This window comes from Stenella coeruleoalba (assembly GCF_951394435.1).
Source record: "Stenella coeruleoalba genome assembly, chromosome: 18".
In the NCBI taxonomy this organism is placed as follows: domain Eukaryota; kingdom Metazoa; phylum Chordata; class Mammalia; order Artiodactyla; family Delphinidae; genus Stenella; species Stenella coeruleoalba.
This window is the reverse complement of record NC_137164.1, coordinates 4,161,325-4,177,073: the sequence shown is the minus strand read 5'-3', so window position 1 is coordinate 4,177,073 and position 15,749 is coordinate 4,161,325. Positions and strand designations below refer to the sequence as shown.

The window sequence follows — 15,749 nt, the reverse complement described above, 5'->3', positions numbered from 1 at the left end:
CACGGAAACACGGGTTCAGCTCCTAAAGACCACCGTTACCGTTAGGGTCAGGCCACTCACTATCGGAATTCCTCAGTTCTTAACATGTTTTAGAATAGCTTTATATGAACGAGTTGAATTTTTAAGAAAAGGAGTATGGTAGTTTCTTAATCTTCTGTATTTTGTGTCGGAGGAGGAAGTAAAAATAATTGTTTGGGATAAAAGAGTCAAAGTAGGCTCAGCATATCACAGAATTTGGCATTATTCTAGAAATGGAAGGCTCATTATGATTTCTTTCTACTAGAAAGGTGTCTATCTCACATCTTGTATTATAGCACTAAGTGTAACAAAGAAACGAATCCGTATCTAAACCATAAGTCATTAGTTCATTATGGAGGCAGAAGATCTAGATATTATTAATGAAAACAACTGAAGAGATTTATTTGGAGGCCACCTGTTAAGGCACGTTTTAAAATAAAACACCTTTGTGTATATAAAAATACAACTGACTCCATATTTTGATTTATGAAAAATAAATTTATTACATAACACCTTGTTTTTAACAATGTTCAATTTCTTTAAATTCAGAATACTTGTGTCATTCATGTAAAATAGTTTGATACAGTACATTGTATGTTATAGGTTTTCTTTTTTCCTCAAAAATTCTAAGGCTCTCCTACTCCTTCTCCTTTGCTGAAGTAAGGGCACCCTAAACAACGTGCGAACAAGTTTTTAAAAAGAAAATGAACTGAACAAAATTTTAGTAGCACTACACCAACCAGCTTTCAAATCAGGACAAAGTATCTGAATTGGATGCCGCACCTTTTTAAGGAAGTTATCATTCATGCTTTTTTCATCTTTAAAGCATGCTCACAAGTCAGCAACACCAACAGGAAAAATGAAACACCGTCTATGACAATCAGTTCAGTTTGTTTGCTGAACCAAACAGGTTTATATCAATGACAACATATTTAATTACTATCAATAGCAGCTTTAATACCAGTCAAGTCATAGATTAAAAGTAAAAACAAACTCATAAGTTGGAAATCAATCTTTGGGAGTTTTGAAACCTTCCTGGAAAAACTATGTGGCTTCTTGTACTTTCAAAAAATTCCAAGCAGTATTCTTGGTCAAAAAACACTGATTAATGTAGAAAACGAATCAACCCACTGTTAAGACACTAAAATGAACGGTGTACCGAAATAATCTCATTTTGAGTCTTGGTTACTTTGTTAACATATACTGTATGTTTCAAGTACCAGTTAAACTTTTGTGTGTGTGTGTACTATTGGTCAGATAATGTTGTTACACTGGAAGAATTCACCACATACAACGACAAATGCTCGCCCCTAGCACGTTTCACAGCTTCAACTGCTACAGACTGTCACTGAAAAAAATGCATTGGTCAGTCTGAACCATGTCAAGTAAACTATGGAAGTAGCAAACCCACAACACAAACTGTGCTAGCACTTTCTTCTCAAGTCTAACTCCAAAAAGGTACAACTTGGAAGCCACTACCCCAATCTGTGGAAAGTGGTGGAACTCGGCTACCGGACATTTGACTACGTGGCTGCACAGTACATTCTCATGGCCCATTCCAGGTTCCCGCCGAGAGCCGCAGGCAGCCCTGCAGCACAGCGACAGTGCATGGACAGTATCCGATGCAGCTCAGTACCGGTGTGTCTGATGAGAGTACTGTGGAGGCTGCTGGGAGGTAGTTGAGTATCCCATGCTGCTCTGTGGCTGTGATGTGCTTGGTCCAGGGTTGGGATAGGCAGCATGTGGATTGGAACGCTGGAAAAGGAGAGGGAGGGCAGATGTGACTCAGGTGTTCTATGCGCTGGCTGTATCCTGAGCCAGCAAGGCTTATGTGTGGTTGAAATGTCTTCTATTTTACGGCAGTAAGAATTTTAAAAGTCTTGTGCTATGTACTGGCTTTAGAATTAAAATGACAAAACCCCCAAATCTTTTAATATCAGCTTTTCTTTATGAAGGTCAGAAGTATTTCTGGTAAAATAACACTAAGCTGAGTCTTATTACTGTGCTGTGCAGTTCAGTTTTTTTCTATAACAGGAACTCCCTTTTATGCTGTTTTGTATCTACCTGATAAATGATAACTAACTTGCCTGGGATGCTTACTCTTGAACTCAATGATGTGTACATTAAGAAATTCAAAGCTAATCTACATGCTTGTTTCTTCAATAGAAAACTCTCAGCACACACGCATGACTAAAGAACAAAAATGAATATGACAAAAAAGGGTACCGCAGAATCATTTCTTCAGCATTAGATATTTTTGCGCCCTTTACATTAATGAATCTTACTTTCTGCTACAAGTGATATACAAAAGTAAAGTTACAATTATTAAAATGTAAGAAGAGTGGTATTCTCAATTCTACAAACAGTGCAAGGGGCAGCGTTCAGAGTCCTCTGGTTTTGATCTCTCCTATTGCTATTCCCACGCCTGCACCTCTCTCTCATACTGTTAGTTCCCCAAGACAAACACTACGAAAGATTAACCGTGATTTAATACCTTCTTCTTTCAAAGCATGTTTAATAAATCATGTAATTTGAAATTCTGCCAGCCCTAGCGAAAATAACATTTTAAAAAGAGTGGACATGTGAAACTGTAGTCAGAAATGCTATTTTTGAAACCACCCACAAAAACCACCACAATAATAACGTCAACAAACAGAAGCACGGCAGCATGCTCCACCCTGCTCCATTTTCACGCTCAGGACGCACCACCTGGGCGTGCAAACAATCCTCGTGCCGACAGGTGCGTTCTTTCCCTCCAGGTGGGGAGGAAAAGGTAGTGGAGCAAACATCAACCCGCAAGACGCCTGTCTGCGAGCTTACAGGAGGACAATTACTACTCGGGCAGACGATGATTCCCAGGGTTTGGTGGGCCGGACCTCCCGTTAACCACAGCAAAGAGTTCATATCTAGTTCTTGAGGTGGAGCCGCAGGCTCTGGGAGCCGTATTAGTTTACTAAGACCTCTTTCTCTCTTTTAGTAGGGAAATAACTCTAACTGGTCAAGTTTTCAGTATGCTTCCACACTGAAATCCAGATCAGTTGAGAATAGGATTAGAACCAGCAGGGAGGTGGTACACGATGTTCAAAATGGGTCTGTCGGCAAAGGACCTGACCATGTCACTTGAGAGGATCCACAAGTGGCATCGGAGCCACCCCCAGCAGATCTGAGTCTGCGTCCTGAGTCTGCCTCCAGCTCGTGGGGTGAACACGGGAAAGGGGTTTAACCTCTAGAGCCTCAGTTTTCTGAAACGACAATAATGCTGACCTCACAGAGTTGTAACGCTTGGAGGAAATGATGTCTGTTTCACACTTAGTAGAAGAGCTGGCACATGGTAAGTACTCAGCAAGCTCTTCCCATGATTACAGTCACCACCAGCACCACCACCAGCACTCAGGAAGTGTGTCCTGTGCACTGTGAACGCTACTAAGAATTCTAATGATGACGACGATAATAAGAACGAATAGGTGAGTGGTGTCATCTACTAAATGCCTGTCAGTCGGGCCGGCCACTGTCCTTAGCTCACGTCCGCTCATGGAATCCTGACCACAGCCTCACGCTGACCATCATCCACATCCATCCGACAAATGAGGAAACTGAGAACATCTGAACCACCTACTCAAGGTTGCCCAGAAGTCAGTGGCGGGGCTGGGATTTGGAAGCCTGAGTCCTTAATCACTGTGGTTTCAGAAACGACAGGCATCACTTCCTGAGCGCCCACTGTACGCTGGGTGCTGAAGTTCACCACAGCTGTTCCCACGGCAACGGCAGGTTAGGCTTCGCCCGTCTCATGTTACAGATGAGAAGCTAAAGCCTTGTCCAAGGTCACAGAGTTAATGAATGGCGTAATTTACGTCTGATCATGTCAAGTCTGGCTAAGCCCCCTCTACTGTACCACCAAGTGCTTTCAATGCCAATAACTCTTCATGTCAACGTGTTTCCCAGGCATGTAAAGGTCGGTATTTTCTTAACGACGTCGCATTTTCCAGTGGTCACAAGCCCACATGCAATACTGACAAGGCAGGTCAATGCGAAACAGACGGGAAGTACCTGATAGTCTGAGGTCATGATCAGTCCACCTGAGGTAGTGGTAGGAGGGACGACTCTCACTTTCTTCAGCGGGGGCCCCTGGGTGTGACTGCTGTCTTGATTCCCTGGGTGGCCGGTCCCATTCGTGTGGTTATTGCCCTGCTGCTGCTGCTGGTTCTTCTCAAGTGGTTAAACACAAAAATAAAGCTCAGCTCAGGAGGAGAACAGAACATGTCCAAGCCAGGAAACGGCAGAGTGGCACCGAATCAAACAAGAAGCGGCCAAGCGCACTTTAATACTTACTTTGTCTCCTTTGTCATCAGGCTCCTCTTCTGTTAAAAATTCTCGCTTGGGGTAAGGGATTTGACAACCGGCAAAAACGCTGATCATAAGAAAAAAGAAAAGTGATTTCGGGTATACTAATCAATATTTCAAATGCTGCATTTAAGTGGTTTTTGTTTTCATCTTTTAAGATGGACTCTCTGCCTGCTTATTTGTGATATAAGCACCTTTCATGCCTCTGTGACACAATGAATCTCTTCTTCTAAGCAGTGACATCACAGCAGGTCAGGGGAGGGCTTTTCATGGTATAAAAGTAATCAATAATCATCTGATAGGACTCAGCTTTCTTCTTTGATCCCAGGCTCCTTTTTCATCACCACAACCAAAAGATAGATTCCAGCTGGAATGTCACTATTTTACTCTCCAAACTGCATTTAAAATGAGAGTATGGAAACACAAATATATTTGGGAATGGAGTCTGCAACTGGAACACAATACTGTAACTGCAAGCAGTGAGCCAGCTCAGGGAGTCTGAAGGAGGGACAGCTGTAAAACCCCTGACGACACTTCAGTCATCAGAGCTCATTTTTCACTTCTCGTAAGGATCTCCTTGGGTCCCCATGTAAGAGCAATGGCAACTTGGAGCTGACAACTAAAATAAAGCATGCAGCAAAAAAGTCTATCATGCTAGTGAGTTAATAGATCGATCACTTACTCTGATGTAGGAAGTGGGTCTTCTAGGAAATAGGGGTCCTGCATAGCCTGCTCTGAGGTAATTCGCTTTATTGGGTCCATGGTAAGCAACTTCTGAAGCTGAAACCACAAATCATAAACACATCACTGCATTACTTCTCTTTGTTTTATACTCTTTGGCACATTTTTGGGAGGCATATGTTTTTTGATGAATAACACCAGAACTTGGAGGGTATTTATTCCCCCAAACTAACAAAAAAAAAACCTCCCAATTGTTCCACTTAATGTAATAATTCACATTTTAGTCATTCTAAGACTCATTATCTCACTTGGTTCTCCTACAAGAAGTAACTAAACTTATGTCTTCTTACTCTAAACCAATGACCTTTTCCCTAAATCGCTATATCCAATTTAAAATGGGACTAAAATTCTTGTATTTTCTGTTAAGGGGAAAACTTATTATAACACAAATAATACACCAGCCACATGTGGCTATTTAGATTTAAATCTAAATGAATTATAACCAAATTAAACCAAATTAAAAATTAATTAATTAATAACCAATTAAGAAATCAGTTTCTCAGTCATGCCAGCAAGCACACGTGGCTGGAGCTGCCCTACCAGACAGCACGGGCGTCTGAGTCCTCCTGACAGTGCCGCGCTGGTCTGAATAAATGTGGTGGCTGGCACAGAGCTCGTAAAGTGCAGAGGTGTAGCTATGAATTTATTAGTTGAGAGATTCTGAACAAGTTACTTAACTACTTTGTAACCCCATTTCTCAAATGGAGATTAAAAACAGTACCTTTTATCATAAGTTTATTTTCAGAATTAAACGAGTTAATATGTGGAAAGCAATTATAGCAGTGCTGGGCACAAAGAAAGCACTATATAAGTGTTAGCCATTATTATTACTATTATTACATAAAGCAATGTCACACTAACGTGAAAACTCAGTATCTTTTGGCTGAAATATAATTTACTGAAGGGTCTATGAACTAGAGTATTTGATGTAAATATGTGATTTAAGAGATGATCTAAACAGTAGTCTCTTAGCTTAGATCTCTGATCTAATGCAGTGTTTTCCAAGCTTTAGAGTACACCAGAGTCATCCCTGGAGCACTTCCTAACAACTCCCAGATATCTCTGGTGCTGCTAACCTATGACCATACTCTGAAAACCAAGCAACTAGCAGACATGTGGAGACAGTGGGAGATGACCCAATCAGAGAACAAACGGACAGAAAATATTTTTAAATGCAGATGAAATGCTGGGATGCTGAGACTTTAATTTTAATGAGCTGATATTTCAGTGGAAGCACAATGTATTTTGAGATTGAAAGGAAAAGCATGCATTTGCTACTTAAAATACTCAACAGTTTTAATGGAATTGTATTAGAGCTTTCAGATGGAACCACCCAAGATAGGTCACCCTAGTAAAAACAAGCAAGTAAGCTGTAAAGGAAGCCTATCTCTCTACACTTTTTGGTGGTGGTGGTAGCGAGAGTCTCCTCAGACTAGACTGAGTAGCAGTCAATTGGGGGGACGTAAGATAATTCCCCTAAATTGTGACTTTTGTTCTACCACTATTATCATTATTTTGTTAGAATAAATAAGGCCATAACTTTGAAGGATCTAACTTACCTTCCAATTTGGGTACTATTTTAAGTACATTATAAGAAGCCATGATTTGGATAATAATACACTGTGTGGTAATATGGTCAGTTAAGCACTGCTTTTTAAATTGCTGATTAGATATGAAATGTATGATACACAACATGATAAAAAATTACTGAAGAAGATGCAGAAGCAGAAGAGGAGAAGGAGAAGAAAAAGCAGAAATACAAGAAATATTTGCCAAGGGGCCTGGTACTGTAATAAAGGAAAGCTTAATCCTTTCAAAGTAAAGAAATTCCCATTTAATGAACTCATTTAAAAATACTGGGAATAAAGGATTAAAAGAATTTAAAGCCAAGCAAAATATAACCCGCTTCCCCAAATTCCCCCTTTATATTACTTTTTTTGAAAACTGAAAAACATTTTTAATTGTTATGATGTAAAAATGGAAAGTTTACTGTAAACAAGTTTAAATTGACAATAGTTGAATATGATGTCACAAATTACCTTGATAGTGCAGATTCATTTAGATTCTAGGTCAAATCACTTTTCCATTATATACTATCTATATACTACATTTCTCATATTCTTCCAGAAAAAGCACATAAAGGTCCCTGAAGGACCTTTAACAGCCAAGTCTATAAGAGGTAAACTTATAAAGAGGTAATCTGTAAAGCTTATTTCTGAACAGTGGGATTGTTTTCATCTTGATTCTTCTTTGAAATTTTAAAATAACTGATGAAAACCAATAAATGGAATTTTAAAAATGACTTGACACACTTGGTACACTGACTCTCTTTAGAAAATCTAATGTAACCAAACATTAAGTCTGTGAATTAATGTTTAGAAAAATTAGTATTAATTTTTCTAATTAATTAGAAATTCGAATTAATTTTTCTAATTAATGGGTTTAGAAAAACAAGTATTTGATATCTTTACTATATGCACCAACGAGATCTCTGCATTAGTATTACTATTAAAGAACTCTAAGAGTGCTGAGTAACCACAGAAATTGACTCAAAAAAGCCTCAGTTGGGCTTACCGGGGGAAAAAAATGCATTAGTACTGTTTAGTACTTTTCTCTAATGCTTACCAAGTGGAATGCTTTACTATCTGGTTTAACTTTATGTTTTTCCATATACTTGATAAGGCTGCAGTTGGTATACCTGAAAGAGAAATACTATGAAATAGCTATATTAGATATGAGGTTAATTTTACATTGGCTGAAGTTTTTCCAAACAGAATTATTTTAATGATAACCAACACAGAACATATATTGAAAATGGTATTCAATCAATTTTATATTCCATTCAGTATTCACACCAGTCACTTCTGAATGGATACTGTGGATTAAATGCAAGATAATTTCATGAATAATGTACACACTGTTTGGCTTTGTTCACATGAATGCTATCTCAACAATTATCTTAAATAACATATGGGTCAAGAGTTTAACTCAGCCTTATTAGTAAGTTTAAAATAAATACAAATTAAAAAAAATTTGTCACAGGTCTATAAAATCCCTCTCCCAATCCCCTTGATCTTACATTGAGAATAAACGAAATATTCCTTCTTCTCCATTAAAACGTACTTAAATTTACAACCAACCTGGGTGGGTAGGCAGGTGGCTATCAGCAAGGTTTGTTTATTTCAGTCTCTTACTGCTTCAGCTATGATACTTTCCATGGATGCACAGCTTCCAGAAAGTAATAAATATGGAAAGAAATGAACTGACTTTTTTTCTCATATCCAAATCAGCTAATATAAGATATTCACCTTCTTTCTATCACCATTCAAACATCTTAAGAAATGAAGACTATCATAATGCAAAAGTATTTATTAGACTAAATAAGTAAAATTATTTAATAGAATGATCTTGTGTTGAGTATTCTACCATGTTGAGTATTCAATCTTATACTAAGAATTCTAGAAAAGCAAAAATCAATAAAAGGTCTATTTTCTTTCCAACTTACGTATTTCTTCTGAAATCTTTCATTAATGTTGAATGTTCAGGCATCTTTTTTATATCTTCCCAATCTTTATCTGTGAAATACATTGATATAATTTTATATTGTCTAGGTTCCTATTCTCAAGAATTTTAATAAAGGTTACTTCACTTTTCATTACCTGTCCTATACTTTTAACTTCCATGAAAGCACAGACTTCAAATAAATGGTCAGCTATAGTAAACATCTTAAACATGTAAATGCAATTCCCCATACCTTGTACTGAGTTCAATCTATCTCTTTTTAACTTTACTTTTTGAATGCCTACTTTCTACATGTTTTACTATAAGTTACCTCAATTTCTGTAACAACAGAGGAACAAGTTATAAACAAATATTTCTGTTATTTAATAGTTCTATTTCTATTTGTAAAACCACTTTTGTTCCACCAAATTTCTTGGTTAAATCAGCACCCAATCTCCTCAACAAAAAGTGTACTATCTTCCCCCTCAGTAGCTTTAAGCTGGACCTCTTTTCCTATGGCCCTCCTCACTTTCCCCTCATTAAATACACTGGTTTATGTGGTCATCAAGGTAAGCAGTAGCAGCTCTTTGAGATGGAACAGAATAGGATGCAACTAGCATATTAACAAGTCAGCTGGTGCCTTGGCTAGTTTCCAGCTACTGGATACATTAGGTGGGAAATGCCTAGATCAGTCTTGCTGGCATTAGAGCTACTCAGACACCACACGCTTTTTTAGAAGCCTGCTGTCACCCTCAGGGCACTTCACTGAGAGCCCACAGGTGCCCGCACTCTACCAGGTAACTTCACAGCACTTCAGCTTTTAAATGACCTTCAGAGGTTTGCTTTTCTTTCAACTGACTTATAAAAATATTTGCTACCTAACCTCCAGATATCACATATTGTAAACTAAACACATACTTTAAATTCCTAAATGGCATTTTCTCCTTAACTACTTCCTTGTTCAATTTCTCAAGCTAGAAATCCTGAGATAATCTTTTATTCTTTCCTCAATTACATGCTTCCTGTCAAAAATTATATCTTTATTCTTTCTTCTCCAACCAAATCACTTTATACCTGGAGTACCGCTACAGGTAAGCAGCTGGTTTCCTGACTTGAGTTACCTTTCTTAAATTGATTTTTACATACCCCTGCCATACTAATCTAAGATTGAACATAAGCCATGTCACTAGTTCTCAAGGACTTATCACAGAGTCTCATTCTTTAGCACAAGTCTAAATTTTGCTGCCTGCCTTTTAGGTTCCTTATAAGCTAAGCCTACCCTAACTGTGGAACCACATACTAAGAACTATTTTAGAACCATCACCAATGGAGGCTGCCCCCCAACTCCACCCCTGTAAGCCATGCTCTTTCCCCTGGGGCCTCTGAAATGATGGGTACATTCAGAGGTGGGAAGAAAAGGCCATTCTCCCCATTACTCAAACTACTCCCATTCTCTCAACATTCTCCTTAGAGCAGTTCAATGTCAACTCCAAGAGGGCAAGAGTCATGTCTGTTATATGAACAATATTTCATATTTAACACAGTGCCTGAAACATGGCAGGTGCTCAATAAATATTTAGTGAATAAATGAAATTCCCATCACAACAAAGCAATCTTTGTAGAAATGTCAGTCAATTTTGGAGAAAGGTAGTTATTCTGCATTTACTGATAATTAACACTTACAAGGGATGTGGAATTATAACTCCCAGATATTTCTGTATTAGTTTTGAGTTACTGACCTAAGAAAAATTCATAATAAGAAATAACGTCTAATAAGTACTTGACTAGCCAGAACTATGTAGGGGTTTTAAACAAATTTTCTTTATTCTGGACCTCTGGGCAGAGTTTCTGGTGGGTGATGAACGGCTGTCTTGTGGCACAAGGGACTGGGATGCAGCTAGAGACCTAAAGCCTGTGACGGGACACCCAACAACTCCCTCCCTGCTGCAATCAGTGCAGGCATGGCCACTGTGCAATGTGAGCCCTTCACTCCCATCCTGACTGTTCTAACTTCAAAGAATGTTCTTACTGACAAGAGTTATATAGCAAAAAACGCTATTATTCAATACAATGTACTGCACAGTGCCCTAAATAGAAATACTGTTCAAAATTTGTAATCAAATACCAAGTAATGACATTATTATATATATTGCCAGACAAAAATATATACTACTGAATTTTATTTCATCTCCAATGGTGAGAACTAAAGGCACCTTTTAAATATAGATATTGCAATCATTTTAAATATGAAACAAAACAAAACCCAAAACCAAACAAAAATACACCCTGCAAATTCAAGAAACCCCTAAATATTTTATGCTAATATGTGAACTCTACAAATTTTGCTATTTCTATGGGTCTTTGATTAATGCAAGTCATCAACACAGAGAATTGAGTAAGAGTAGCTTTCATCAGCTAAAAATATACACCTTTCCAATGAAGATATCTAAGTTCAAACAACAGTGATTTAAAAACAAAAACAAAAACATAATGTGTACCTGCAGGAAATCCCATTACATTGAATATTCTGTCCAGCTGGTCATGGTGATAAGGATTACTAGTTTTGATGTCCTCTTGTCGACAGTGAAATATTGGTTCTGACGTTAGTAGTTCTGCAAATATACACCCTATAGCCCAAATATCTTTAAAACAAAAAGAAAGAAAAAAAAAGGAAAAGAAAAGAAAAAAAAGGAAAGGAAAAAAGAAAGGAGGAAAATAAAGTGGTTCTTTCCAAAAGAAAATGCATTTTTATGTTGGCAGGGAGTGTTTTTTAGTTCTTTTTCTCCCCTAATAAGCCATATTAATTCCTAGCAATTATAAATATCAAGGAATATTGTCTGTACATACATATTCCCACCCCACCCACCCCAGTGTTTCATTCCCTGTTAAACCTCCATCCCACCCAGTGGTCTCAGTCCAAGTTTAATCGAATTTATTACCTAAAAATTTTGGTGAGTGTAAGTGCTTCAAACATTACCTTATCTGTGAAATACATACAAAGCTGCAGATGGAACATGGGAACCATAAACAAATAAAGCGAAACGAAAAAATAAACAAACAGAAAACCCAAACAGCCTGTGAAATTGTGCATACTTGCCAAAAACAATCAGCACCATTTTTTGAGGTAAAAAATATTTTTTATTCCTATCTAGTTTATGTACTTATTAATTTGTGAAGCTTAACAATTATCCTGCCATGTTAGCACTAGTTAGCAAGGTACTGTTCCAACAAGAAAAAGACAATGCCTAGCCTCAAATATTCTAATGAAACAGTATTTATACTGGAAGAGCTTCTTGTTCAAGTGTTTCTCCATGCTATAGCAGAGTCAGACTTTGCAAGTTTAAGTGTTTTATAAAGACAAGAGAATATGGGGCAAAATACTACCTTTAAATAGGCACAGAGGTGACAAATTCATAAGAATTATTTAAAAGCCAGGCAAATGGATTCCTCTTTATACAACAAATTTCCTTCACTCACTTTAAGATACAGGCTAACTTTCATTCACATTAAATTCTTACTAAGAGAACTATTGGCAGTGGAAAGATATACATGCCAACCTGGAATCTGAAGCTGCAAGCCTCCATTTCTACTCAGCAAATCCCTAAATCGACCATGGTAACTTCCCTACACTCAGCACAATGCCGTGCACACAGCAGCCACTCAGTAAGTGGTTTCTCACTGACCTAACCAACACTGTGGTAAACACAACTACAGAAGGACAAAGTAACATCACTATTTTATTAAGGCCGATTAGTCAGGTATGTTAATAATGGTCACTTAAATAGAAAGTGGGAAAAATGTTAATTTATAAATAACTGAAAATTCCTAAAATCTACAACTGGAATATAGATATTTAATTTAATGTAAAATTATCACACTTACATTTCAAAGTAACAAGTTAAACATCTATTTACTTTAAGATGACAAATGAGACTACAGCAAGTGATTTTAAAAATGACACTGTCTGCCCATCAGTTTTCTCCCCCATCAGAGAACCAGGTCTGGCCAACACTACCATATGGAAAAGTCTCATCAAGAAATAAAAGCCAAGCTATTTTCGTTTTACTACCAGAGAGTAAGCGGGAAAATTAATTATTTTGTGATTATTCTTTATACATGGTTATCCCATAGGAAGCTGACCTTTGATCATCTCAATCCAAGGGAAGATAGGCAAGCTGAGTGGGGTCACCAAGAGGGCCGGGGGGGGGTCAGTCTGCATCTGTAAAACGCTACTCATAGCACCCAAGAGACACTGTAACAACTCAGCTTCGTTACGAAAACTCGAACAAAAAAATAAAACATGTAAAGGAAGATGAGAGGTAAGTAAATAGTTTAGCTATCCTATGTTGCTTTAAAAAAAAAGTCAGGAAAGTAGGATTTCCATAATTACTTTACTGAACCTTGCTTAACTTTACCCTAAATAACCTCTCTCTTCCTATCTTTTCTATTATCTTTCACCTTCTATCAATTTCACCATCCTTCCCTTCTTCAAATCCAGACATTAATCACGAATTTGAGTTAGCTGATCAGGCTATTACTTCGGATAAATTTCTAAATCTTTGTAAACAAGTCTCTCCTATCTTGCCTATTTTTTCAGATTGTGCCAAGGGAAAGTCCCTTCCTGCTCACCTACCTGTCAAACTCCTTCTAGAAAGACTTTCCAAATTAAAAACATACAAATCCCATCTATTTCTCAAAGTATGTGATGTTCATGTGTAGCTACTGAGCTAACCAGGCAAAGTGGACCGCAACTGGGGGCTACACAGAACCAAATGGGGGGAGGAAAGATGTGTTAAATTTGTTTTCATCAACAAGTGTACTAACAGTTAGCCTCCATCTCAATGAAAGAGTAAATTCACATCCTCCCGGTTTCACTGAAGTTCAGACTTTAGTAAAACTTTTAAGACTGCCCTAGTTGACTGTTTAAAGATTGATACCCCTCTTTCAGCCTTCTCCACAAGGTCAATCAAACAAAACCCCCAACAGTCAAAACTGAATTAAACTTTGTCCCCAGGAGCACAGTGTTGACTAAGCTATCATTTTCTCTCTTGGGTTCAATGACTCGGCTTGCAGTTCCATACAATGGAGTGAATGAGCGCAGCACTAAGATCTATTCGCCACGAGGGTGGGAACATGCTGGCTGATGTGCTCAGATTTCCCCTATGCTCTCTTGCTTCTTCTTAGCACCTTCAGTCTAACATAACCCACCAAACTCCACTGGCAGATTTAACCCTTCTAAATGAGACCACTAAAATGAACGTACATCCAGCAAATAATAGGTAAATTCAACCACGAAGGTTCTTCTATCTGCTGAGCCTACTACAACTACCAGACAGGGAAGTCAAAACGCTGGGCAAGTGCCTTCAGGGTGGTGGTGGGGATGTGCTGAGTGCTTTACTGCATGCTCAGGCTACCCACCTGTGGAGCTGGAGGAACGAACCGTGTGAGAGAGACTGGAAGCAAGGAAGACGTTTCATTTTCTACTCCTGGATTCTATTTTTTAAAACTTATATTAAAAATGGCTTATATATGATTTCTGTCTCTCTCTCAAACAAAAAAGCAATTTGTAAGATATCTACATTATCACTTTTTTGAGCAAACATTTTGATAGAAGAAAGCATTTTCCAGTATTGCTCTGGGCCAGGCCAGGCATATGCGGAGGGACTGGGACTGACCTTGGTCTCAAGTCATCTGCCCTCAAGTCAGTTCCCTCTGTGCTCTCGCTACCTCAGAAGGCAGTGGTTTCTATCCAACGTCACAGAACTTTCAGAGTTGAAGGGGATCTGAGAGATGATTTAGGCTAAATTCTCATCTTCAAAAAATGAGGCCATAAAGGACTAAACACCTTGCCTAAACACCGTCCCCCTCCCCGAGTGGCAGAGCTAAGGCTACAAGTCAGAGCATTAGTCTTGGTTACTTCTGTTGTTCAAAGATGACAACATAGTTTATGCACACAGTCATACTGTTGTCTCAACTGGATGGAGATCCCTTAAGGGTAAACGACATAATCTGCGTTCATTTTGGTTTTAAAAAGTCTAACAGTTATCCAATAAATTTTGATGCTGATGAGAAGGAGGAAGCCCTTCTCTTTGCTAAATTATAAAGCCATTTGAACAAAGAAATCTATCTAACAGCTGGTAGTCTAGCTTTGTGACAAACAGCCCTAACCTAAAACTGCTAGACTGCAGACTGTCCTGGTGAATAACAGCTTATACAATTCTCAATGCTCACAATAAAATATAGATTTCTTAAGAAAAAAGTAATAAATGATGAGCCAGAGTCACAAACCTATGTTATAGTTTATTTTTTACTCAATTTAAATCAATTCAGTGTTGAGTTTTCTGTTAACAGCAGCTGAAATTAGGTAATTATTTCCTTATTTGTATAGCCTCTTAATATGTCTTACCAAAAGTAACACTGCTTTTAAATATTCATTTTCTAGGTGGAAAAAATATCTATGTGTCATATTAGTTTTCATGCTTAACCATTTAGAATACCTTTGTAAAAAAGATAACCAAATAAATGTGTGCTTAGGTAGTAATATACATTCAAAAACAGGGCTAGCTTCAATAACTTTTATTTTTCCTCCTAATTGACTTTTAAAAAAATAAATATTTTATTTTGGAATAATTTTAGATTTTTAGAAAAGTTGCAATGGTATAGTACAGAAAAGTCTTATACCTGACTAACTTAATCTACCTTTATTTTTCTATACAATAAAATGTGATCTCAAAGCAGGTATAAAGATTAGTGAACATAAAAGATTTTGTGAAAAAAGACATGCTGGATTCAAGATTAATATGGGGGAATGATTACAAGTATTTTTCCTTTCCTCTTCTTGAGTATATATTGAAATGACAGCAAAGAAGTAAAGGTCCAAATCCACAGTAATAGAGAGAACCAGAGGAGACCATCAGGGACAAGACCCATTCACTCACTCAGCAGAGTACTCAGTTCTCACCATGCAGGTAATGGCCTCCAGTGGTGAACAGCTGGTCAAGGCTTACCCATTTAGGGGATTTCAGACAGGAAGACGGAAGTGTGATGGGTAAGGCTGATGGTGTGACCAAGGAAGTTCTCTCTGAAGAGGGAGTATTTTGACTAAGATATGGATGAAAAGAGACTGGACATATGCAGACTTGATCTAG

At 37.8% G+C, this 15,749-nt stretch overlaps 1 protein-coding gene across 10 annotated transcripts in view; it reads right to left on the bottom strand.

The window, feature by feature from the left end:
• CDK8 (cyclin dependent kinase 8) overlaps window positions 1-15,749 on the bottom strand; it is a 152,075-nt gene that overhangs the window by 45,997 nt on the left and 90,329 nt on the right. For 3 of the 10 annotated variants that reach the window (XM_079902792.1, XM_079902798.1, XM_079902793.1), the window contains 7 exons: window positions 11,100-11,243; window positions 8,606-8,675; window positions 7,726-7,798; window positions 5,042-5,139; window positions 4,348-4,426; window positions 4,066-4,224; window positions 451-1,773 (listed from right to left, as the gene is read on the bottom strand). In XM_079902792.1, the coding sequence (XP_079758918.1) occupies window positions 1,648-1,773; window positions 4,066-4,224; window positions 4,348-4,426; window positions 5,042-5,139; window positions 7,726-7,798; window positions 8,606-8,675; window positions 11,100-11,243 (749 nt within the window). In that variant the 3' untranslated portion in view covers window positions 451-1,647. Of the gene's footprint in view, window positions 1-447; window positions 1,774-4,065; window positions 4,225-4,347; window positions 4,427-5,041; window positions 5,140-7,725; window positions 7,799-8,605; window positions 8,676-11,099; window positions 11,244-15,749 lie in introns of those variants that run through there. The other 7 variants (XM_079902796.1, XM_079902800.1, XM_079902795.1 and 4 more) reach the window with 6 other exon arrangements.